Here is a 23,740-nt window from a genome sequence, read left to right as displayed (position 1 = left end):
CGATACCCATTGTTCCATTTTTTCACAAAAAACACATAATTCCTCCCACCAACCCAGGTATAAGTTCGCATACGTGGGTGCACAGGGGCTCCCCATCGCGACTCCCCTGAGTTGGTGGTAATATTTCTGGTCAAATAGAAAGAAATTGTGCTCAAGGACAAATTTAAGAAGCGAGATAACAAATTCATTATGAGCTGCAAATTGGGTTCCTTTCCCCCTAAGGAAATGTTGAATGGCTAGACAACCCTGATCATGTGGGATAGAGCTATACAGTGCCTCAACATCTAGGGAGGCCAGTAAAACGTCCTGTTCACATCTAATACCATCCAACTTCCTTAGAGCATCCATCGTATCCCTGATGTATGATGGGAGTGACACCACAAATGGTCTTAAAATCCTGTCAATGTACAGGCTGGCATTTTGCGACAGACTGTCGATGCCCGAGACAATTGGTCTACCCTTTAATGGCTCCAGTCCTTTGTGGATTTTTGGCAAACTATAAAAGGTAGCAATTTGGGGAAAATCAATCAGCATGAAGCTCATCTCCTTCTCACTAATAAGATCCAAAGTTTTTGCAGGACCTAAAATCCCCTTCAATTGGTTTTTGAAAATCATCGTCGGATCTGATTGTAGCACCCTATAACACTGTTTATCTTGTAGTATTTTATGACACATCGCCTTGTATTTGATCCGGTCCATGACCACAGTATTCCCACCCTTATCAGATGGTTTGATAATAATACTGTCATCATTTTCCAGCGATCGAAGTCCTGCCATTTCCTCTCTGGTTGTATTAAATCGGCCACATTTAGATTTATCTAGTGACCGAAGTTGATCCTCCACAACCTTAATGAACACATCGATCGGGGTATTGTCATTGAGAGGCGCGAATTTGCTAGAAGGAACCCTTAGATCCGTGAATGGACCTTTTCCTTCCTCCCTTTGGCCTTCCTCCCATAACCCCTCCAACAGTCTGAGATCAGGAAGATCATCCTCCGTTAAACCTAGCTCAAGACACTTGCGTCTATCATGTGTCCTAAAAAATTTTTTCCATTTTAGTTTTCTACCAAACAAATTTAGGTCCTTCACCCATGTGAATAGGTTAAATCTACCTGTTGGGACAAATGATAGACCCCTCTTGAGTATGGCAACCTCATCCTTTGATAAGATACGTGAGGACAGGTTAATAACCTGTGTTTCCTCATCAACCCCACTCGAGCTAGACCTTATAGTTCTCTCCTGTCCCTCAGGAGGTACTCTGAGATGGGGTGGCTTTTGGCTAAAAAACCAGCCCCCCTATTAGGGCCTTTGCCCCTCCCTCTACCTCTTGAATTAACCCGAGTAGGGTATCTGCTCATTCCCAGAGCCGGACGAGCCGGACGAGCGCAACATAGCGCAAGGTGTAGCGTGGTACGGCGCTACTACTAGTCAATCATTAGGATTCAGCATATATATTATAATTGGAGAGACTGGTCTGTGGGTAGTCATTATCGCTCGCCTCATTGGTGGGGTCTCTGCTGCTGACCTAATGATTGAGCCTGTTATTTTGGCTCTAAGGGCCCATTTTAAGAATATCTTAATAAATTTATTTTAATCGTTCAAATCAGGCAGTCATATTTACAATTTAACGGAACGAAAACCTTGGTTATCAGTGAGATAGTATTATATCAATGGGTTTAGAAAAACTATTATCTGTATAAAGGGATTTGGCAAGATGGGTAATTTGCAGTTAGCTGAAGTATGCATTAGATGGTAAACTATATTTGGATTGTAACGTTTGAAATGGTAGAATGGTCCTCGAGCACGGGTCTATGATGTCAACAAAATAAAAAAGGCCAGCTCCAAATGTTCTTAGTAAACGTCTAAGGAGTAAGCCGGAAGAATCAGTTTTATTGAGAACATCAACCAAATCAATTGTACATCTAGTGTTGTCTCCAGCCTGATTATGCATGACAAAATCAACCTGATCTTTATGTATCAAACCAGGGAGAAGTGAGCCAAGTCTATTGGCCAAAATCTTGGTAAATATTTTGAGATCAGCATTCAACAAGGATATTGGCCGATAGCTGGAACAGTCAGATTGGTCCTTCCCCGGTTTAGGAATGACCGTAATAAAAGAATGAAGCATAGAAGTGGGGATCAAGGCTCCTGACAGAAAAGAGTTACAGAGAGCTAACATGTGCGGAGTTAGTGAATCTTGAAAAACTTTATAATAGTGGTATGAAAACCCATCAGGGCCCGGGGATTTACCATTAGGAAGTTCTTTTATAGTATCCTGTAGTTCGTCTACAGTAATAGGAGCATTGAGCCTAAGCGAGTTGGTAGATGTAATAGTGGGGAGAGGGCATAATTTTAAATAATCCGAGAGACGTTGGGCCCGAACAGATGGATCTTTAGGGAGTTGTAATGTGAGAGAGTATAACTCTGTGTAATATTGGTGTAATATATTGGCCTGTTTATTAGGATCAAATATCATCTGACCTTCTGTATCTCTGAGTGCAGAAGGGGCACACTGAGCCGTTTTATAACGTAATTTAGCCGCAAGCAGCGAATGCGCCTTATTCCCCCTTTCATAATATCGTTGTTTAGTATACATTAGTAACTTTTCTACTTTGGCAACAGAGAGATCCATAAAACTTGCCCCGTGTCTCAATAATACGTTGAAGAGTAGATGTGGAGGGGAAAAGGGACATTTTATTTTCCAATTTAGTTAGAGTCGTCATCAGATCTAAGCGTTGTTGAACCGTGTCTCGTTTAAGGTGAGAGGAAAGGGAAATACCATCCCATATTGTGGATAGCGTAGGGATTGAATCTTTATTAAGAGTGAAATATGAATCAATATTAGTTTTAAGGGATGCCCTATGGACTGGGAATTTAAGTAGGCGTTCGTTCAGTCTCCAATGACACTTCCGGGTAGTCCGCAAGTCAGAATGCAGGTCTAGCATGACCGGAGCGTGATCTGACCATGTAATAGGGCCAATGTCAACAGAAGAGGATGAACGAAGGCCCGGTAAGTGGCCTAGGAATAAATCTATCCGGGTGTGAGTGCTATGTGGGTGTGAATAAAAGGTATACTGCTTAGCCGAAGGGTTAGAGACTCTCCATAAATCATAGGTTATATTTACGGATTAATCGACGAAATGCCAAAGTATGCCTACGTAATTCTAAAGGCGGAGAAGGTGTACTGAGGGAGTGTCTGCCCATAGTATCAGAGAGAGGGAAGTTAAAGTCACCACCTACAAATAAAGTAGTAGACGGCAGAGGAGAGATCTTAGCCAAAACTCTTTCAAAGAAGGGGATTTGTAGCGTATTTGAGGCGTATACATTACACAAAGTGAACGGAACACCCTTCAGAGTCCCTGCGAGGATGACATACCGTCCTTGCGGATTAGCAATGGATCTAGTGATTTGTAATGGACAATCCCGTGATATTAAAATTGCGACACCTTCCTTTTTCTTATTTTGAGTAGCTGTGTAAACAACAGGGAAATGAGGCAAAGCAAATTTGAAAGACTCGGATCTGTCATGGTGCATCTCCTGAAGGAATGCAATATCCGCCTTTAAAGGTTTAAGCTCCCTGAGCCCAAGGCGCCTCTTAACATTAGAATTTAGTCCCTTAAAATTCAAGGATATTATGCGCGCCATGACAAATCCGCAAGCATTGACTCAAATAACAATAAAAAAACCCAGAGGGCAAACCGACTTGAACCCAGAGTGGAATGTTGTGAAGATGTGTCGTATCATTAGCGTTGGAATCCCAATCCAGTGACCAGATCTCCTAATGAAAAAACAAAGTTGGAGGGAAGAGGGAAAGGGATGGGGGAGACATAGACAAACGAACAAAAACAATAAAGAAAACCATATAAAGCAACTTTGCGTTACCAAGTAGGTTACGTGACTATGAATGGAAATGATATTCCATATGAAGTCCAGGAAAATAGAGAAATTCTTGTGATCAAGCAACAATGAGAGCACTAGATGTAACATGTGCACTAGGAGGATATAGTGTCTCCATAGGGGAGAAGAACTACTGGAAGCCAAAACTGTCAGCAACACCGTTACCCACCCCTGTAACGGGGATGTATAGATCTTATACAGTCCTCAATAGTGGATCTCCCCCACAGCCTCTATAAAAAAGAAAACAGTTCAGAAAGTACATTCAATATATAAACAAAGAGAACTTTTAATGCTGTCTAAGCAAGTATCAATGGCAAAAAGATTATTAGCCCATAAGAACATGATCTTTATCGTTGAGATGGCGGTTTGGTCAGCCGGTCAAATGTGGAACCCCTCAGAGTGGTGGAGTTCTTCTTTGGGGATACGTTTTGCCAGACAGGAGGGGGTGGGGGGGGGGGGGTGGTGGTGGAGTAAGTTCCCAGTTGGGCAGTTTCGGGACCGGAATGTCCAGAATATCACAGTAGGTTCGGATGTCCGATGGTGATCTGAGAAAAGCAGAACGGCCCTCTCGTCTGGCTGTAAGACTGAACGGAAATCCCCAACGGTATAAGATATTGTTGTCTCGCAGGGTAGAGAGTAAAGGGCGTAATTGTCTACGCTTATGCAAGGTGATCCAGGATAGATCAGGTAACAGTTGGACGTTGGAGTCTTTGTATTGAATATAACGGTGAGTTCTGGCTTTAGCCATAATGGTTTCTTTGAGTTCATAGTCAGTGATGCAGCAAATGATGTTTCGTGGTAGAGGAGAAGCGCCTTTCGGTCTCATCGCTCTGTGAGCTCTGTCCAACTTTATAGTATGTTCAGCAGAAACACCCATAACATTGTTAAAAATGGTCACCAGAACTTCTTCCAGATTCTCATCCTGTGCAGCTTCAGGCACACCACGGACTCTAATATTATGGCGTCGACCCCTATTGTCTAGGTCTTCCAAGTGCTTGTGATAGTCGGAGATAGCATTATGCTGAGCCATAACTCCAGATTGTAGCTGGGAGACATATTGGCGAGTGGAGTCATGAACGTCTTCCAACGATTCCACTCTGTGAGATTTTTTGGATGGCTTGACGTACTGCAGCTATGGCTGCATTGCAGGTATATTTAACCTCAGCTTTAAGTGATTTAAAGTCATCTCTGGTAGGAAGCTTCCATAGGTATGATTGCCAATCATGTCGTTTAGGAGTGGGACCCTCAGAGTCTGAGGAAGAGAGCCATGGTTGGGAGTCCGAAGTATGACCGCATGGCCATGGGGGGCTAAAGATGGAGAGGTTCTCTAGCTCAGGTTCCCACCCTGAGTCTCTAGGGCGTTTAGAAGAAAGGTTGTCACCTTTTTGGGGTCTCGGAGGTTTGGTTGAGAGTGGAAAGTCCACAAGATTAGACGGTAAGTCACTGACATGTGAGTCCCATTGTGGAGAAGTAAGTGGCTCCTGTAAATCAAGTGCCTCCGATTCCGGCACCTCAGAGTGTTGTTTAGAGGCCGTGACAAAAGATGGCGGCAGGCCGACCCCCTTTCGGTCCACAGAAACCAACTCGGGAGACTGCCCAAGAGGCATTGCAGTAGTGGCTGTCAGCGGCATCAACCTAGCCGTCTCTAAAGGGTGATCCCTATCCTCAGGCTCCGACGGACACCAGGAGGACTGTGACGCAGTATCTTGGGAAGGCGTGGGCCATGGCGCGAGTCCCGACGTTAAGTCTGAGCGCAAGAAGACGTCCAGGGTCCCAGCAACCGGTGCTCCAGAGGATGCCAATTTGTTGTCTGGCTTCTTGGCTGAACGTCTCACCATCGTGAGTATGTATTAGGAGGCTAAATCGAGTATGAACTGCTGATTTTAGGCTGAGGGATGGAGGAGCTCTGAACTGTGCGTCTTACTCCATCGGCTTCCGGGAACGCCCTCTTTGCATATTATTTTTAAGGCTGCATCTGCACTTTTTTAGATATGAATTACCCCACGTCTCAATATGAGATCAGAAGCAGGTCATTTCAACAATATTATTGATTGGATGCAGATAAATAAGATAATAATTCTCTTTAATAAGGTGCTTAATAATGAGATTTCTTTACTGTCCAACGGTTTATCATTTGTTCCCACCACTCGTTTTAACACTTTTGAGTGAATAAAAGATCTGCATTTATTTTGTGAGAAAGCTTAAATAGACCAAGTTCCAAAAAAAAAAATCACAATTTAAGACAATCTAGAAAATTAGGTATTGGTAAGGCAGATTTTCCAGAATTGCTAGATCTTATTGAACTCTGGAAAGAGGGAGAATGTATGGAAGGCAAGGGCCCATTCACAAAACTAAAAAATAAAACCACTAGGGTTCCCCCAATGGATGATACCCAGAACATTAATTTATTTGTACAGTTTGTAGCAAAGGAATATTGAATACCTAAGCCTCCAAACGGAGTTGTATAAGTGCAGGAAAAATCAAACAATTGAGGAAATAAGGCTACTATTGGCACTTGAGGCATATCTATCTACTATTGAACCAGCAGACAAGGGGAAAACACCTTGTTAGTTTGGACGCAAGGGCTTATAAGTACATAACTCGCATACAAAGTGATCTGAGCTTGTAATGGCAGGAAGGAGGTGAAGGGAACAAGTGAGCCCTACCCACCGCCCTGTCCCTGCCTACTTGCAACGACCCGCCCTAGGCGACGGGGTACAACTTGGCGGCGGTCCCTACGCTGTCTAAGTGCAAGGGAGTACAAACAGGGAACACGCAAGGGAATACAGTAGCCCACGGAACGCCGCGAGGAAACGGAGCGGCGAATGAGCCAGTCAGGATCAGGAAGTAGTGGAGTATACAAACGGGAGCACGGAGCAGAAGCAAGCCAGGGGCAGAGCAACGCAGGATAAACGGAACTGAAGCAAGGCAGAAGCACGGCAGAAGCAGGCTGGAGCAAGGCAGCAGTGGGGCCAGGAATCCAAGAAGAATAACAAGCAAGGAGGAAGAGAAAACGGCAGGTATAAATGGACAGGGGGCAGAGCTAACTCTGACTGACCAGGCCGCGATAGGCTCTCCCACTCCTGAGCCTGCCACCCTGATTGGTGGGAGCAGGTGTCAGTCTCAGAGGTCTGGCCTCAGGTGTCGACTGATTAATCCTGGGAGTATACCCAGACGTAGTGCCTGGCAGATCCTTTACAGTACTCCCCCTTTTATGAGGGGCCACCGGACCCTTACTAAGAGGACCCGGTTTAGTGGGGAAGAGAAGGTGGAACCTCCTGATCAATACCCCAGCGTGAACATCTCGAGCAGGTACCCAAGTCCTCTCCTCCGGCCCGTATCCTCTCCAATGGACCAGGTACTGGAGGGAGCCCTGGATCATCCTACTGTCCACAATCTTGGCCACCACGAATTCCACCCCCTCAGGGGTGAGAACGGGAACAGGAGGTTTCCTCGAGGGGGACCAGGACGGGGAGCAGCGTTTCAGGAGGGAGGCATGGAAGACGTCGTGTATGTGAAAGGATGGGGGCAGCTCCAGACGGAAGGATACAGGGTTGAGGACTTCAATGACCTTATAAGGTCCAATAAATCGGGGAGCAAACTTCCTGGACGGGACCTTAAGGCGCAAGTTCCTCGACGACAACCACACCAGATCCCCGACGACAAACCGGGGGTTAGCAGAACGTCTACAATCAGCCTGAATCTTTTGCACGCTCTGGGACGCCTCTAGGTTCTTCTGAACCTGGGCCCAGACTGTGCACAGTTCCCGATGAACGTCCTCTACCTCGGGATAAATGGAACAACCAGGGGAAACGGAGGAGAACCTAGGATTAAACCCGAAATTACAGAAAAACGGGGAGACCCCTGACGAGTTACTGACCCGGTTATTCAGGGAAAATTCGGCGAGGGGAAGGAATGAGACCCAATCAAATTGACAGTCAGAAATGAAACACCTTAAATATTGTTCCAGGGATTGGTTAGTCCTTTCCGTTTGGCCATTAGTTTGGAAGGAATGGAAGGCGGAGGAGAAGGATAGATCAATTTCCAACTTTTTACAAAAAGCTCTCCAAAATAAGGAAACAAATTGTACCCCTCTGTCCGAAACGATATTGACTGGGGCCCCATGGAGACGCAGAATGTGTTTCACAAACAAAGAAGCTAACGTCTTGGCGTTAGGTAGTTTCTTAAGGGGCACAAAGTGGCACATCTTGCTGAAGCGGTCTACTACCACCCACACCACCGATTTGCCCTGAGATGGAGGCAAATCGGTGATAAAATCCATGGAGATATGGGTCCAAGGTCTCTGGGGAATGGGCAAGGAACGTAGTAAGCCCGCAGGTCGGGACCTAGGGGTCTTGGACCTAGCACAGACCTCACAAGCGGCGACGTAAGCCCTAACGTCTTTAGGCAACCCAGGCCACCAATAGTTTCTGGTAATGAGGAGTTTGGTACCCAAGATGCCAGGATGACCAGATAGAGCGGAGTCATGGTTTTCCCTGAGTACCCTTAGCCGGTATTGCAGGGGGACAAACAGTTTGTCCCCGGGGAGGTTCCCGGGAGCTGAACCTTGATCAGCCGCGATGTCAGAGGCTAAGTCAGAATCAGTGGCAGAAACAATTATACCAGGGGGTAAAATACAAGCAGGATCCTTCTCAGAAGGAGGATTAGCCATGAAACTACGTGACAGTGCATCAGCCTTAATATTTTTGGACCCAGCCCTATAGGTTACCAAGAAATTAAATCTGGTAAAGAATAGTGCCCAACGAGCTTGTCTAGGATTAAGCCTCCGGGCAGATTCTAGGAAAACCAGATTCTTGTGGTCAGTAAGGACCGTTACCTGGTGTCTGGCCCCCTCCAAGAAGTGACGCCACTCTTCAAAAGCCCATTTAATGGCTAAAAGTTCGCGGTTGCCAATATCATAGTTACACTCCGTGGGCGAAAACTTCCTAGAGAAGTAAGCACAGAGGCGGAGATGGGTGAGGGAGCTGGTACCCTGGGACAAGACGGCCCCCACTCCCACCTCGGACGCGTCAACCTCCACAATAAATGGCTCCCTTTGGTTGGGCTGAACCAGCACGGGGGCCGAGATAAAGCACTTCTTGAGGGTCTCAAAAGCCTGGACGGCCTCAGGGGGCCAATGGAGGACATCAGCACCCTTGCGAGTGAGGTCCGTAAGAGGCTTAGCGACGACCGAGAAGTTGGCAATAAATCTCCTGTAATAGTTAGCGAACCCCAAAAAACACTGTAGCGCCTTCAGGGAGGCAGGTTGGACCCATTCCGCCACAGCCTGAACCTTGGCAGGGTCCATGCGGAATTCATGAGGAGTGAGGATTTGACCTAAAAATGGTATCTCCTGTACCCCAAACACACATTTTTCGGTCTTCGCAAACAGATTATTTTCCCGAAGGACCTGGAGGACCTTCCTGACATGCTCCACGTGCGAGGACCAGTCCTTGGAAAACACCAGTATGTCATCAAGGTACACTACAAGAAAATTACCCAGGTAATCTCTCAGAATTTCATTAATAAAATTCTGGAAGACGGCAGGGGCATTACACAACCCAAAGGGCATGACTAGGTATTCGAAATGACCTTCGGGCGTGTTGAACGCAGTTTTCCACTCATCCCCCTCTTTGATGCGGATAAGGTTATATGCCCCCCGTAGATCGAACTTAGAGAACCATTGGGCCCCCTGAACCTGATTAAAAAGATCCGGAATCAAAGGAAGGGGATACTGGTTCCTTACTGTGACCTTATTCAAGTTCCGATAATCAATGCACGGCCTAAGACCACCATCCTTCTTCCCCACGAAGAAGAAGCCAGCACCTACAGGAGAAGTCGAGGGGCGAATGAAACCCTTGGCCAGGCATTCTTGGATATACTCCCTCATAGCTTTACGTTCAGGACATGAAAGATTAAATATCCTCCCCTTAGGAAGCTTGGCACCAGGCACCAAATCGATGGCGCAATCGTAATCTCTATGAGGGGGCAACACCTCGGAGGCCTCCTTAGAAAACACATCAGCGAAGTCCTGAACAAACTGAGGAAGCGTGTTTACCTCCTCCCGGGGAGAAATAGAGTTAACCGAAAGACATGACATCAGGCAATCACTACCCCATTTGGTGAGATCCCCAGTATTCCAATCAAACGTGGGATTATGCAGCTGCAACCAGGGAAGACCTAATACCAGATCGGACGATAATCCCTGCATCACCAGTACAGAGCACTGCTCCAAATGCATGGAGCCAACACAGAGTTCAAAAACAGGAGTATGCTGAGTAAAATAACCATTAGCAAGAGGAGTGGAGTCGATACCCACTACCGGGATAGGATAAGGTAAATCAATAAAAGGCATTTTTAGAGACATAGCAAATTCCACAAACATGATATTAGCAGATGAGCCCGAATCCACGAAGGCACTGCCAGTGGCAGACCGGCCAGCAAACGAGACCTGAAAGGGAAGCAAAATCTTATTGCGTTTAGTATTAACGGGAAATACCTGTGCGCCCAAGTGACCTCCCCGATGATCACTTAGGCGCGGAAGTTTTCCGGCTGCTTATTCTTGCGCCTGGGACAGGTGTTCAGTAGATGCTTGTCGTCCCCACAATAGAAGCAGAGACCATTCTTCCTGCGAAACTCTCTACGTTGTCGAGGGGACATGGAGGCCCCGAGTTGCATAGGTACCTCCGAGTCCTCCGTGGAAGAGCGAGGAGACGGGACCTCGGGGGGAATCGCAGGGCAGTCAGAGGGGAAAACATTGAAACGTTCAAGCTGACGTTCCCTGAGACGTCGGTCAAGTCGTACTGCTAGGGCCATAACATGGTCTAGGGAGTCAGAAGAGGGGTAGCTAACCAGCAGATCCTTCAGGGCGTCAGATAATCCTAACCTAAACTGGCACTTTAGGGCCGGGTCGTTCCACCGAGAAGCTACGCACCACTTTCTAAAATCAGAACAGTATTCCTCAACAGGTCTCCTACCCTGACGTAAGGTCACCAGCTGACTCTCGGCTAAGGCAGTCCTGTCAGTCTCGTCGTAAATGAGACCGAGGGCAGAGAAAAACCGATCAACGGAGGAAAGTTCAGGGGCGTCAGGAGCCAAGAAGAAGGCCCACTCTTGGGGCCCTTCCTGGAGTGGGGATATAATGATACCCACCCGCTGGTTCTCGGAACCTGAGGAGTGAGGTCTTAGGCGGAAATAAAGTCTGCAACTCTCCCGGAAGGAGAGAAAAGTCTTACTGTCCCCTGAGAACCGGTCAGGTAACTTGAGGTTGGGTTCTAAAGGTGAGGAGAGGGGTACTACAAAGGCAGCGTCAGACTGATTGACCCTCTGAGCCAGGGCCTGGACCTGTAGGGAGAGGCCCTGCATCTGCTGGGTCAGGGTCTCAAGGGGGTCCATGATAGCGTCAGCATAGAAGAAATGGTAGACTAGGTAAGGGCTTGTTATTATGTAATGGCAGGAAGGAGGTGAAGGGAACAAGTGAGCCCTAATCTACCCACCGCCCTGTCCCTGCCTACTTGCAACGACCCGCCCTAGGCGACGGGGTACAACTTGGCGGCGGTCCCTACGCTGTCTAAGTGCAAGGGAGTACAAACAGGGAACACGCAAGGGAATACAGTAGCCCACGGAACGCCGCGAGGAAACGGAGCGGTGAATGAGCCAGTCAGGATCAGGAAGTAGTGGAGTATACCAACGAGAGCACGGAGCAGGAAGCAAGCCAGGGGCAAAGCGAAGCAGGATAAGCGGAACTGAAGCAAGGCAGAAGCACGGCAGAAGCAGGCTGGAGCAAGGCAGCAGTGGGGCCAGGAATCCAAGAAGAATAACAAGCACTGAGGAAGAGAACACGGCAGGTATAAATGGACAGGGGGCGGAGCTAACTCCGACTGACCAGGCCGCGATAGGCTCTCCCACTCCTGAGCCTGCCACCCTGATTGGTGGGAGCAGGTGTCAGTCTCAGAGGTCTGGCCTCAGGTGTCGACTGATTAATCCTGGGAGTATACCCAGACGTAGTGCCTGGCAGATCCTTTACAGAGCTATTTTCTAAACTATCCTCGAACCCCCTAAGGATTAACATTGAAGACCTCAATAGAATCTTGTCGGAGGCTCCCTCCGATGGCCTGATCACTAAGCAAGAGTTGAAGTGTATAAAACATCCACAAACTCCAACATTTTATAGTCTGCCTAAGGTACAAAAAGGTCTATCGCCGATCAAGGGTTGACCAATCCTGACGAGTGTGAGAAGCCCTTCCCGGAATATCAGAATTTATGTTAATAACATCTTACGGATTTTGTCTCAAGCCATCCCTCGTTTATAAGAGATACTACTGATATCCTGAAGAGACTTGAGGGGGTAGAAATACCGCCTGATGCCCTCCATGCCAGTCTCGATGTGTCAGCTTCCTCGAGTCTAGGGGAAATTTAAAGCCCATATTGAATATGTCCTTCCATTTATGGAATTTATCTGTCCAAAATGTCTTCCTTTTTGGGGGCACCTCTTCCACCAAATCAGAGGTACAGCCATGGGCAGTCGCTGTGCGCCATGTTACGCAAATCTGTAAATGGGCTGGTGAAATCATCAGGTGGTCTTCATGAACAACTTGGAATTTTATACCTTTTCCATAATTTTATATATACTATGTATATTGATGATATTTTAATAATTTGGGGAGCCACAGTGCCAGTTTTTCAGGAGTTTATTAAGCTCCTTAATTCTAATCAAATCAGCCTATTTTTTACGTCCAAAATCCAGAATAGATCAATTAATTTTCTGGATATTATGATCAAAAAGACGCAGAATGGCAGCCTACCTGTGACTTTGTTCCTATGAACTACGGCTACGAATAGCTTCCTGTATTTCCACCAGTGTTCGGACAACAGCAAACATCTCCAATACTATCCAAAGGAAGGTATTTATTCGTCAAACATCATATATAAAACAGCAACATTTCGACCCATTGTGCATATAGGGTCTTTCTCAAGTCTGTCATGTAACATCCTGTCCCACTGAAAAGAGGTATCCCTAGATAACAATATTTGAGACTGAGGAGAAATTGTTCTAACCTTGGGGATTTTCATGATAAGTCAAATCAACTACATCAGTGTTTTAATGAGAGCGGTATCCTGCTCCAATTTTAAAGGGGGCATCCCATCATGCACTATTAATTGCAAAATAGAAACAATCTCCTGGTCCCCAAAACCACAAATAGCATGGATGGGCTCCAATCAATATGCTTGCAGGGAATTTTGATGAAAAACATCAAGAAATTAGACGTTCTCTCCAAAACTTGAATAAAGACCTTGTAGATGTTCTTGCCCCTTAACTTCTCATTACTTTTAGAAGATGCAGGAATGTCTGTAAACATTTGGTTCACAGTCATTTTCTTGAACCTACCCCCCAAAGAACATGGTTGCCACAAAATCTGGTTGGCATGTTAAAATGCAGCTCATGCAAAGCATGCACATACATTGCTAAGAAGTGAGTGCCATTACTGTTCAGACTTTCAAGAACAGGAATTTGTGAAATGTAAGGAGTTGTTTTTATAGCCAGATGCTGGTGCCCAAAGAATTATGTGGGCAAAACGATTTGTGAATTCCGGCAACAAATCCTTCATCATATAGGAAACATCCACAAAGAGGAGGACACATGCTTATCAAGGCACAATGTGTGAAGTGCATAGCCAGAACCAAGAAGAAATACATTTTCAGGTGGTAGAAGTGGTACGCACTCCGAAATGTGTAGGGGACGACAGGAACAGATTATTGTTACAAAAGCAGTGCAGGTGGATTTGCCATTTAAGGTCACTGCACCCAAATGGAATTAACAATTATATGTGAAACACCTGCTTCATCTGAGGTTTGGGCACTGTCTGTATCGTGCCACCATCGATAATCATATACTTGTTTCATTGGCATGGGTGCCATCTATGATCTGGATATTGTTTGTACTACATGTTTAAACAGTTCCTTCTTTCGCCACATATATAAACATACAGGCACATGTATACACAGACACATATATACAAGCACAAAGACACATTCACATACAAACCCATATATATCCACAGAGTTACATATATTCACAATGCAGATAATGCAGTAGATGTTACCTGCAGTCCTACGTAACACCACAGATAACACAGTGATAACTCTCTGATTACAGATAATGTAGTGGATGTTATCTGCAGTCCTATTGACCACCGCAGATAACACACTCTGATAACTATACCCACACAGGCACATATAAACACACACAGACACACATATACACACACACATACTGGAACAAATACACATACAAACACATATACACACATAGGCAATTACCATCTCTCCTTGCTGACAGGCTTCTTGCAGGGGCGGGCTGTGGGTGGAGCTTCATCCTCTTCCCTTCATTCCTCAGCTCCTGTTTCCTCGATGTGTGTAACCAAGAGCAGAGGATAGAGCAGAGGCAGAGCCCAGTGGCACCCCCTACATGCTGGAAGGGTGCAGCGCCCTGTGCACTCGCACAGGTCGCACATTCCGAGGCCGGCTCTGCCTGCAATTTCTACCCGGTCGGAGAGAGGCTTGTGTTGGCCCTGGCAGCTCACTGTGATGGGAGAGGTTGTGGTTATCCGGAGCAGTCTGGTGGGCGATTGGCTCCTTAACGCTAAAGTCCCTGTCAGCTGGGCTTGTGTTACGGAGCCCCGGCTGTCCTCCCTAGTGATTGGCTGGTTAGGGCTATGACACAGTTAGAGGCAGGGGCCTATACGTGTTATAACCGGGATGCTGTACCTGCAAATAGTGGCCTGCAAGTATATTACACGCACAGCACTATCATGTGCTGTAGTATTGTCTAGAAGTACACGTGCAATATCAATGTAACACCTATTATCCACATAGTGTAATGCCCCTGATGATTCACTGCAGTGTACATACAGTACATAGTGAAGAAACACATAGGGCTTTCGACAGTATGAAAGTAGCTGCATGTTAGCCTCTGTCTTATTAGTTACTATTTCTCCTTTTTGTGCTGTCTATCGGAGGGGAAGATAGCAAACTTTTTCCCTTCATTGGGTGATACATCTGAGGGAAGGACAACATATTTTTGAAATATCATTCTATTTATAAGTCACAAAATATTGGATTTCTAATAAAACAAATAATAGGAAACCAAGGTGTCTAGCAGTCTGTGAAAATAATCCACCTTTTGCGACCGACACTATTTTACGTGCGATAGCACGTGTTGCATATTTTTATATAAGCAAGTTTCAGTGAAAGACACTTCATCTTTACATTTTCTGTGAAGGTACAGATGATCCTGGGCTGAATGCATCAAAGGAAGACCAGTTTGTTTAGTTTCAGTAAGTTAGCAGAAGCATTCAGGCATGTCCAACCCTTTTAATCCGTTATCTAGATATATAGATAGTGGCGTAACTACCGCTGTAGCAGCCATAGCGGATGCTACGGGGCCTGCGGCATGAGAGGGCCTGTGCCGCCCGCCGGCACATGCCCCCCCATGGCCAGAGGCTCCTCTAGCAGCCGCTATGGCTGCTACAGCGTTAGCGACGCCACTGAACACTACGGCAGAGCAGGGAGGTATCTCCCCGCTCTGCCACTAAAGGGGTTGTCCCACAAAACACATGTATCCCCTATCCACAGGATAGGGGATACATGTGTGATCGCTGGGGGTCCGACCACTGGGACCCACAGCGATAAGGAGAACGGGGGACCGAAAGTCTCTCTAAGTGCTCCATGAGAAACCTTGGACTCCCGGGGTCTGTGTCCGGCAGATCCGTAGAAATTAATGGAGCGCCGTGCGCGCTTGTGCATATGCTTGGCCGGCACTCCTTTCATTTTTATTGAGCTGCCAGACACAGACCTGGAAGTCCAAGGTTTCTCATGGAGCACTTCGAGGGACTTTCGGTCCCCCGTTCTCCTTATCGCTGGGGGTCCCAGCGGTCAGACCCCCAGCTATCATACATGTATACTCCATCCTGTGGATAGGGGATACATGTGTTTTGTGGGACAACCCACAGGAAACATTTTTTTTTTGTTTCTTTTTTGGGGGTTTGGGGCTGTATGGCGTTATTTACAGTGGGGGGCTGTATGGCGTTATTTATAGTGGGGCGCTGTATGGCGTTATCTACATGGGGGGCTGTATGGCGTTATCTACAGGGGGGGCTGTATGGAGCTATCTACAGGGAGGGGACTGTATGGCGTTATCTACAGGGGGGCTGTATGGCGCCATCTACAGGGGGGGCTGTATGGCGCCATCTACAGGGAGGGTCTGTATGGCACTATCTACAGGAGGGCTGTATGGCTCTATCTACAGGAAGGGGGCTGTATGGCGCCATCTACAGGAAGGGGGCTGTATGGCGCCATCTACATGGGGGCTGTATGGCGCTATCTACAAGGAGGCCTGTATGGCGCTATCTAGAGGGATGGGGCTGTATAGCGCTATCTAAAGGGATGGGGTTGTATAGCGCTATCTACAGGGGGGCTCTATGGCGCTATCTACAGGGGGCTGTATGGCGCTATCTACAGGGGGCTGTATGGAGCTATCTACAGGGGGGCTGCATGGCGCTATCTATAAGGGGGGCTGTATAGCAGTATCTACAGGGAGGGGGCTGTATGGCGCTATCTACAGGGGGGCTGTATGGTGCTATCTACAGGGGGGCTGTATAGTGCTATATACAGGAAGGGGGCTGTATGGCGCTATCTACAGGGTGGCTGTATGGTGCTATCTACAGGGGGGCTGTATAGTGCTATATACAGGAAGGGGGCTGTATGGCGCTATCTACAGGGGGCTGTATGGTGCTATCTACAGGGGGGCTGTATAGTGCTATATACAGGGAGGGGGCTGTATGGCGCTATCTACAGGGGGGCTGTATGGTGCTATCTACAGGGGGCTGTATAGTGCTATATACAGGAAGGGGGCTGTATGGCGCTATCTACAGGGTGGCTGTATGGCGCTATCTACAGGGAGGGGGCTGTATGGCACTATCTACAGGGAGGGGGCTGTATGGCACTATCTACAGGGGGCTGTATGATGCTATCTACAGGGGGGGCTATATGGCGCTATATACGGGGGGCTGTATGGCGCTACCTACAGGGGGCTGTGTGTGGCGCTATCTACAGGCGGCTGTATGGCGCTATCTACAGGGGGCGCTGTGTGGTAGAATCTACAGGGAGGCACTATCTACAAGGGGGTGGGGTTGTGTGGCACCCAGGGGATTACATTATCATCTAAGGTACTAAGGGTAAAGACAAGAGGTGTAACATGAGTGACAATATATATAATGCTGTATATAATTTTGGTAATGCTGGCTTAGTGATTGAGAAAGTTTATGACAGATTATGTACTTGTCTGAAGAGTTTTATGGCTGTTTGAAGATTTAGGGCAAAAGAAGACTGTCGAATGTCTTGTGAACATTTAGAGGAAGGGAGATAAACAGAAGTCTTGAAGGCAAGTGTCTAGAAGCAGCACATATAAGAATAGAGGAGAAGACGCCTAGAACGGAGGTTGTGTTGAAGCTGGTATCTGAGATTTATGATGAAATGTACACAAGTGCAGGTCTAATGATGTTGAATCACTGGCTGAGCGAATGGCTGTGAGTGGAGGGAATGACAGAGAAGGGTTACATTGGAAGTCGATTTTTGACATGAGCATCACAATACTTCATTATAGAAGCACTCCCACAAGCAGTTATTTTGCCCGCCACCTCCCCCGTGTGTAAATGTGATTGCTTACCTGCTACTGAAGTTAAAAATGACTTACCAAGCCCTTTATCTTCTATTTTCAGCCTTCGTTCGGTCCTTACATCAGGCAATGTGACCCCCATTCTGACAAACCGAATCCTACAATGTCTTCTGTGTGGATTGGAAGTCAGTCCCCCTATTCATTCCTAGGACAGCCTCGACGGTCCACATTGCAAACTATAGGATCCGGTTTGTCCGAGTGGGGGTCACGCAGTCCGATGGAAGGACCTAATAGAGGCTAAATAAAGAAGATAAAGCACTCGATAAGTATTTTTAAACACAGTATCAGGTTACAAACAAGGGGGGGGGAATAATTTGTTGGAGTGCTTCTTTAATGTGACCCTTTGAGCAAGCTTTAACTGTCAACTAAATAAATATTGACTAACATTACCTTCTCAATTAAAACCTGCATTGTGCACTACTAGTTATGTCAGAAGATGTGACTAATATCATTTGTAGGAATACTGGCAATTAATCTTTCTTTGTTCTTTTCCTTAGGTATCCTGCTTTCTCATCAGAATGATGTTAATTCTTCCCCTGTGCCTGGCAGCTCCCCTATTAGGGATATTGAAGTGATGCCAGATCTCCAACACGATGGAGAGGACAGCATGAATGAGGAGCCTTTAACTATCTCAGAGCAGGTGTACAACCCCAGTGCTAGCTTGCTGCCCACACCAGTAGATGAGGGGGTTGAGATGCTCTTTAACAGTCCGCTCAGAGCAGAGGGTGAAAGAGGCAATGCTGATTCTTTTGAAGAATTTGATGCAGATGAACATGCTTTTTTGATTGCAGAAGAAGAAGAAATGAAGGAGGCCAGGAAAGCACTAAGTGTGAGCTACAATTTCCTGATGGGGAACATGCAGGTGAATGCCTTTCTGAAGAGTTTCTCCCGGCTTGTTTTGGTAGCGTTGGGGTTGCTCTTGGTGCTTCTACCACTGTTACTTGTCCTGCTGGAGTCAGATATTGACATTTCCTTTCTACATGACATTCGACAGACCCCAGAATTTGAGCAGTTCCACAATGAGTACTACTGTCCACTTAGGAGGTGGCTGGCATGTTTAATCTCCTCGGCACTTAATGTTGCCAACAGCTCTTAAACTATTGCAATATTAATAACTGAGGGTTATATTCAGATGTTTCTCTTCTCCACCATATCTCAAAGCGATCTTCAATCCCCAAATGGGATACTGATACTATTACCAAAAATACGGAATTACATTGTAAACGGTGTAGATTTCATTGTTTTTTACTGTATAGTGGGGTAATTATGAAATATCTATATTTTTAGCAACTGACATAATGATGTGTATAAAATAGAAAAAGTTTCAAGATGTCCACTTTCACCTGTTCCTCAAGAGTCATTTTGAATATAAGCCTCAGTATAATTTCCATTAACCCCTTCCCGTCAGAGAAGACTTGTACAAAGGAGTGAGGTGCAGTCATCCTTGGCAGTGGAAGGGGTAACCGATGCCTATACAAGCAACATTTTTTTGCTGGTTTTATTTTCTTACCTTTTTATGTGTTGAAATATTTTGGTAAATTTGTAGTAAAGAAATATGTCTTCTTAACTTATTTAATTGTACAGACCTAAAAGTTAAATGCACAAGCGCATGTTGAGAATTTTTTTTTTACGTGTCTGGCAATATTGTTTATTCCCAATGTTTTCTTTTTTTAGACAAGATTCACATCCGTGTTTGAGCAGACCTAGTGAAAAATGCTGGACAAAATGACGGACACCATGGCGGAAACCCAATGGAACCCATCAAAGTCAATGGATTCTGTCAACCGCCAATGGTGTCCATCATGCAACCGATGCGGCGCTTCCATTTTTTTTTTTGTTGCCCTGCTCCTATTATGGAACAGAACAATGGAAAAACGAACACAGATGTGAAACCAGCTTTAGTCTATGCCTCGTATATATGTATATATATTTTTTTCTTTATTTAAAACACAGATGATATTTGCACAGCACATTGAAAGGTTCAGCTGGTATATTGGTTATGAATACAGCCAGGAGCATTGCAGACTCTATTTTATTTGTAATACATGTGTAAAGTGTGTATGTTCCTCCTTAGTCAAGGTATAGGATTTACACCAATTGCACAAGCCTGTTCATTTATACGAAAAGAGGAATCCCCACTCAATTAAGAGGAATCTCCACGCAATTAAGAGGAATCTCCACGCAATTAAGAGGAATCCCCACTCAATTAAGAGGAATCTCCACGCAATTAAGAGGAATCTCAACGCAATTAAAATGATGGGGGTTATTTTCAAGCAAAGAAATCAAATACTTGTTTTAAGTTTCATGAATTACAGTTTCATGCCCCGTTGACATTACTATATTTGACCACAGTTCTTAAAGTGTAGCTAAACATTTGACAAACTTCTGACATTTCATAGTGACATGTCAGAAGTTTGGATTGGTGGGGGTCCGAGCACTGAGACCCCCAACAATCGCTAGAATGAAGCCGCTTCGCGTCTGTTTGGCTTTTTCCGGAAATGTATCGGTGTACGGACGCAATAGAAAGTCTATGAGCCCGTACTCCGATACATCGGCTTTCCGGAAAAAGCCAAACAGACACGAAGCGGCTTAATTCTAGCGATTGTTGGGGGTCTCAGTGCTCGGACCCCAACCAAACTTCTGACATGTCACTATGACATGTCAGAAATTTGTCAACTTTTACCTACACTTTAACAAATAGCACTATGATTTTTGACACGTGCAGAATAAAGCAGCACATCCTGATGAAGACTTTTTTTTTTAAAGTAAAACATCCAAAAACAAATCCATGTTTGCATTATAACAAATTGCAGTTGTCACCTACGTCCATACACGTTCAAACCTTTGTGTTACTTGTACAGTTAGTTTTATTTAAAGGAATTTTTTGCTTACTACTGCTCACAATAATTCAATGTCATTGCTCATTATTTGTACATTTCACATTCAATTGAATATAAAAATGTGGAGAGTATCCTAAAAATGCTTTTTTCTACATGATAATATTTACTTAAATTAGCCATGTTATGAGACTATTTATACGGGCAGACATGTTCACGAAGCTTATTTCTTATGGGTCTTCCCCGTTTCTTCTCTGCCACCTGCAGTTACTTGTATGTAGAGAAGCTGACATCCATGGTGACCTCTAGGGTTAACCACACACACATAGTGCTGCAGGTTTTGGCCAGTGCATCTGTGTAAAAGAACCCGTAGGCATAGTAAGGGTATGTTAACACGCACTGTTTTCAGACGTAATTCGGGCGTTTTACGCCTCGAATTACGCCTGAAAAAAACGCCGCTAATACGCCTGCAAACATTTGCCCATTGCTTGCAATGGGTTTTACGATGTTCTGTTCCCACGAGCCTTTATTTTACGCGTCGCTGTCAAAATACGGTGCGTAAAATGACGGCTCGTCAAAAGAAGTGCAGGACACTTCTTGGGACGTTTTTGGAGCCGTTTTTCATTGACTCGATTGAAAAAAGCTCCAAACACGGCCGTAAAAAACACCACGAAAATCGCGAGTGGCTTAAAAAACGTCTGAAAATCAGGAGCCGTTTTCCCTTGAAAATGGCTCCGTATTTTCAGAAGTTTTTAGTCTAGTGTGTGAACATACCCTTAGAGAACAGATGACCTAACAATGACAAGTGAGGAAAGGGGATGGGGGTCCAACAGCACCAAGCAGCTTGGTTCTGTTAGTCTTAGGACTTATTCACACGAACGTGTATTACGTCCGTGATACGCGCGTGAAAATCACGCGCGTCGCATGGACCTATGTTAGTGAATGGGGCCGTTCAGACAGTCCGTGATTTACACGCAGCGTGTGTCCGCTGCGTAAAACTCACGACATGTCCTATACTTGGCCGTTTTTCGCGGAACACGCACCCATTGAAGTCAATGGGTGTGTGAAAATCGCGCACGGCACAAAGAAGCACTTCCGTGTGACGCGCGTGATTCGCACAACAGTAGATCAAGAAATTAAGGGAAAAATAAAAGCACTTCCTCCATTTCTTTTTCTAAACTTCAAAACCGCGTGTCATAAGCATGGCATATGCGTGAAAATCACATACTGATGACACACGCAATTGCAACGTTCACGCTGAATACGCACACGTTCGTATAAATAAGGCTTTAGGCTGTGTTCATATCTGCATTAGAATCTCCGTTACGAGCCTCTGCTGCAGATTCTCATATTTTCCAGACATAATAGCGCAGTATGCAGCACTATTTTGTCTGGCAAAATGACGGAAAACCAACGGAACTCATTACAGTTAATTGGGGAATATGTTTTAAAACGGGCGTGTTGGCGGAAAATGCAGCAAATATATTAAGAGGTGCACACCTCTTGATATATTTGGCGCATCTTTGGCTGTCTTTGCGAAAGAAATAAGAGCAGGTGTAGATTTGCAATATAATTTACACCAATTTTTGCCATAAATTATGGTAAAACTGTTGTTCCGCTGGATTCCCCTCCCCTTTGGCTAAGCCCTGCCCTCTTTTTCTCCACTTTCTGAAAGTGGTGAAAAAAGTAAAAAGTCTCAAGTTTTATCACAACTATGGCATGCGCCAAAATTTGTGACTTTTACGCTAGGAAACTGGTGACCTTTTGATATATTCTCACCAATGGGTTTTATCAGGTGCCTAAATTCTAGCGCAGATGTGAACAGAGCCTTCCCTAGACAGTTAGGCCCTGCTCACACAGAGTTTTTTTGCGGCAAAAAACCGCGGCAAAAAACGGCCGAAATTGGCTCCAATAGGTAGAGGCGTTTTTTTTACTGCGACCAAAAGAAAACGCTCGCGGGAAAAAGTAGCGACATGCACTATCTTGAGGGGTTTGCCGCCTCAAAAGCCCCATTGAACTCATTGGAAGACGGAAATAAATGTGTTTTTTTACACTTTATTTGTCGCTATTTTTTACGCTTTTTTTGCCGATTTTTTTCGTCAAAAAACGCTCGCGGTTATTCCATCTTTCTGTTGAAAGACTAAAAAAAAAAGCCTCAAAAAAACACAGCAAAAAAACCGGAGCTGATTTTTCCAGCCAGAATTTTCTGCCTGCAAAAAACTCTGTGTGAACAGGGCCTTAGGCTGGGTTCACACTGCGTTTTTGGCAGGAGGAAAATCTGCCTCAAAATTCCATTTGTAATTTTGAGGCAGATTTTCCTCTGCCTGCACGCCGATTTTCGTTGCGTTATTCGCCCGCGGACATTGAGCGCCGCGGGCATAATACGCTGCGAAATACACTTTCTCTGCCTCCCATTGATGTCAATGGGAGGTCAGAGGCATAAACGCCCGATGATAGGGCATGTCCCTTCTTTTCCCCGCGAGCCGGTTTTTCCACTCGTGGGAAAAAAACGCCTCCGCCTCCCATTGAAATCAATGGGAGGCATTTTCGGCCGTCTTTTGACGCGTTTTCTGACGCGGTTCCCGCGTCAAAAAACTAGTCGAAAAACTCTGTATGAACCCAGCCTTAGCAGGCTTTAAAAAGAGGGGCTTATAATGTAAATATTAATAACAAATATTAAACATGTAAACTATCCCTATTCTTATTTACAATTGAAGGTGAAAAAGTTCTTGAAAACATACAAAGCCACAGTATATACTAAGGGTATGTTCACACGCAGTGACCAAAAACGTCTGAAAATACGGAGCTGTTTTCAGGCGAAAACAGCTCCTGATTTTCAGACGTTTTTGTAACAACTCGCGTTTTTCGTGGCGTATTTAACGGACGTTATTGGAGCTGTTTTTCAATGGAGTCAATGAAAAACGGCTCCAAAAACTTCCCAAGAAGTGACCTGCATTTCTTTGACGCGGGCGTCTTTTTACGCGCCGTATTTTGACAGCGACGCGTAAAATGACACCTCGTGGGAACAGAACACCATAAAACCCATTGAGAGCAATGGGCAGATGTTTGTAGGCGTAATGGAGCCGTTTTTTCAGGCGTAATTCGAGGCGTAAAACGCCCGAATTACGTCTGAAAACAGTGCGTGGGAACATACCCTAATGGGTACATTCTACAACCACATTCCCAAGCTGATCACTGCATCTTTTATGTCTGTGAAATGAATAGATAGTATAAGGATATTTCTGGGTAGGTTTAAATCACAACTCCACAT

At 45.5% G+C, this 23,740-nt stretch overlaps 1 protein-coding gene across 1 annotated transcript in view; it reads left to right on the top strand.

The window, feature by feature from the left end:
• FRMD3 (FERM domain containing 3) overlaps window positions 1-20,015 on the top strand; it is a 335,672-nt gene extending 315,657 nt beyond the window's left edge. Inside the window, exon 14 of the mRNA XM_075828480.1 lies at window positions 18,130-20,015. Within this exon, the coding sequence (XP_075684595.1) occupies window positions 18,130-18,728 (599 nt within the window). The 3' untranslated portion in view covers window positions 18,729-20,015. The remainder of the gene's footprint in view (window positions 1-18,129) is intronic.
• Window positions 20,016-23,740: the final 3,725 nt, after the last annotated feature.

The sequence above is a fragment of the Rhinoderma darwinii genome, chromosome 1 (genome assembly GCF_050947455.1).
Source record: "Rhinoderma darwinii isolate aRhiDar2 chromosome 1, aRhiDar2.hap1, whole genome shotgun sequence".
NCBI lineage: Eukaryota > Metazoa > Chordata > Amphibia > Anura > Rhinodermatidae > Rhinoderma > Rhinoderma darwinii.
The sequence above is the reverse complement of the archived record's forward strand: the minus strand, read 5'-3'. Positions and strand labels throughout refer to the sequence as shown.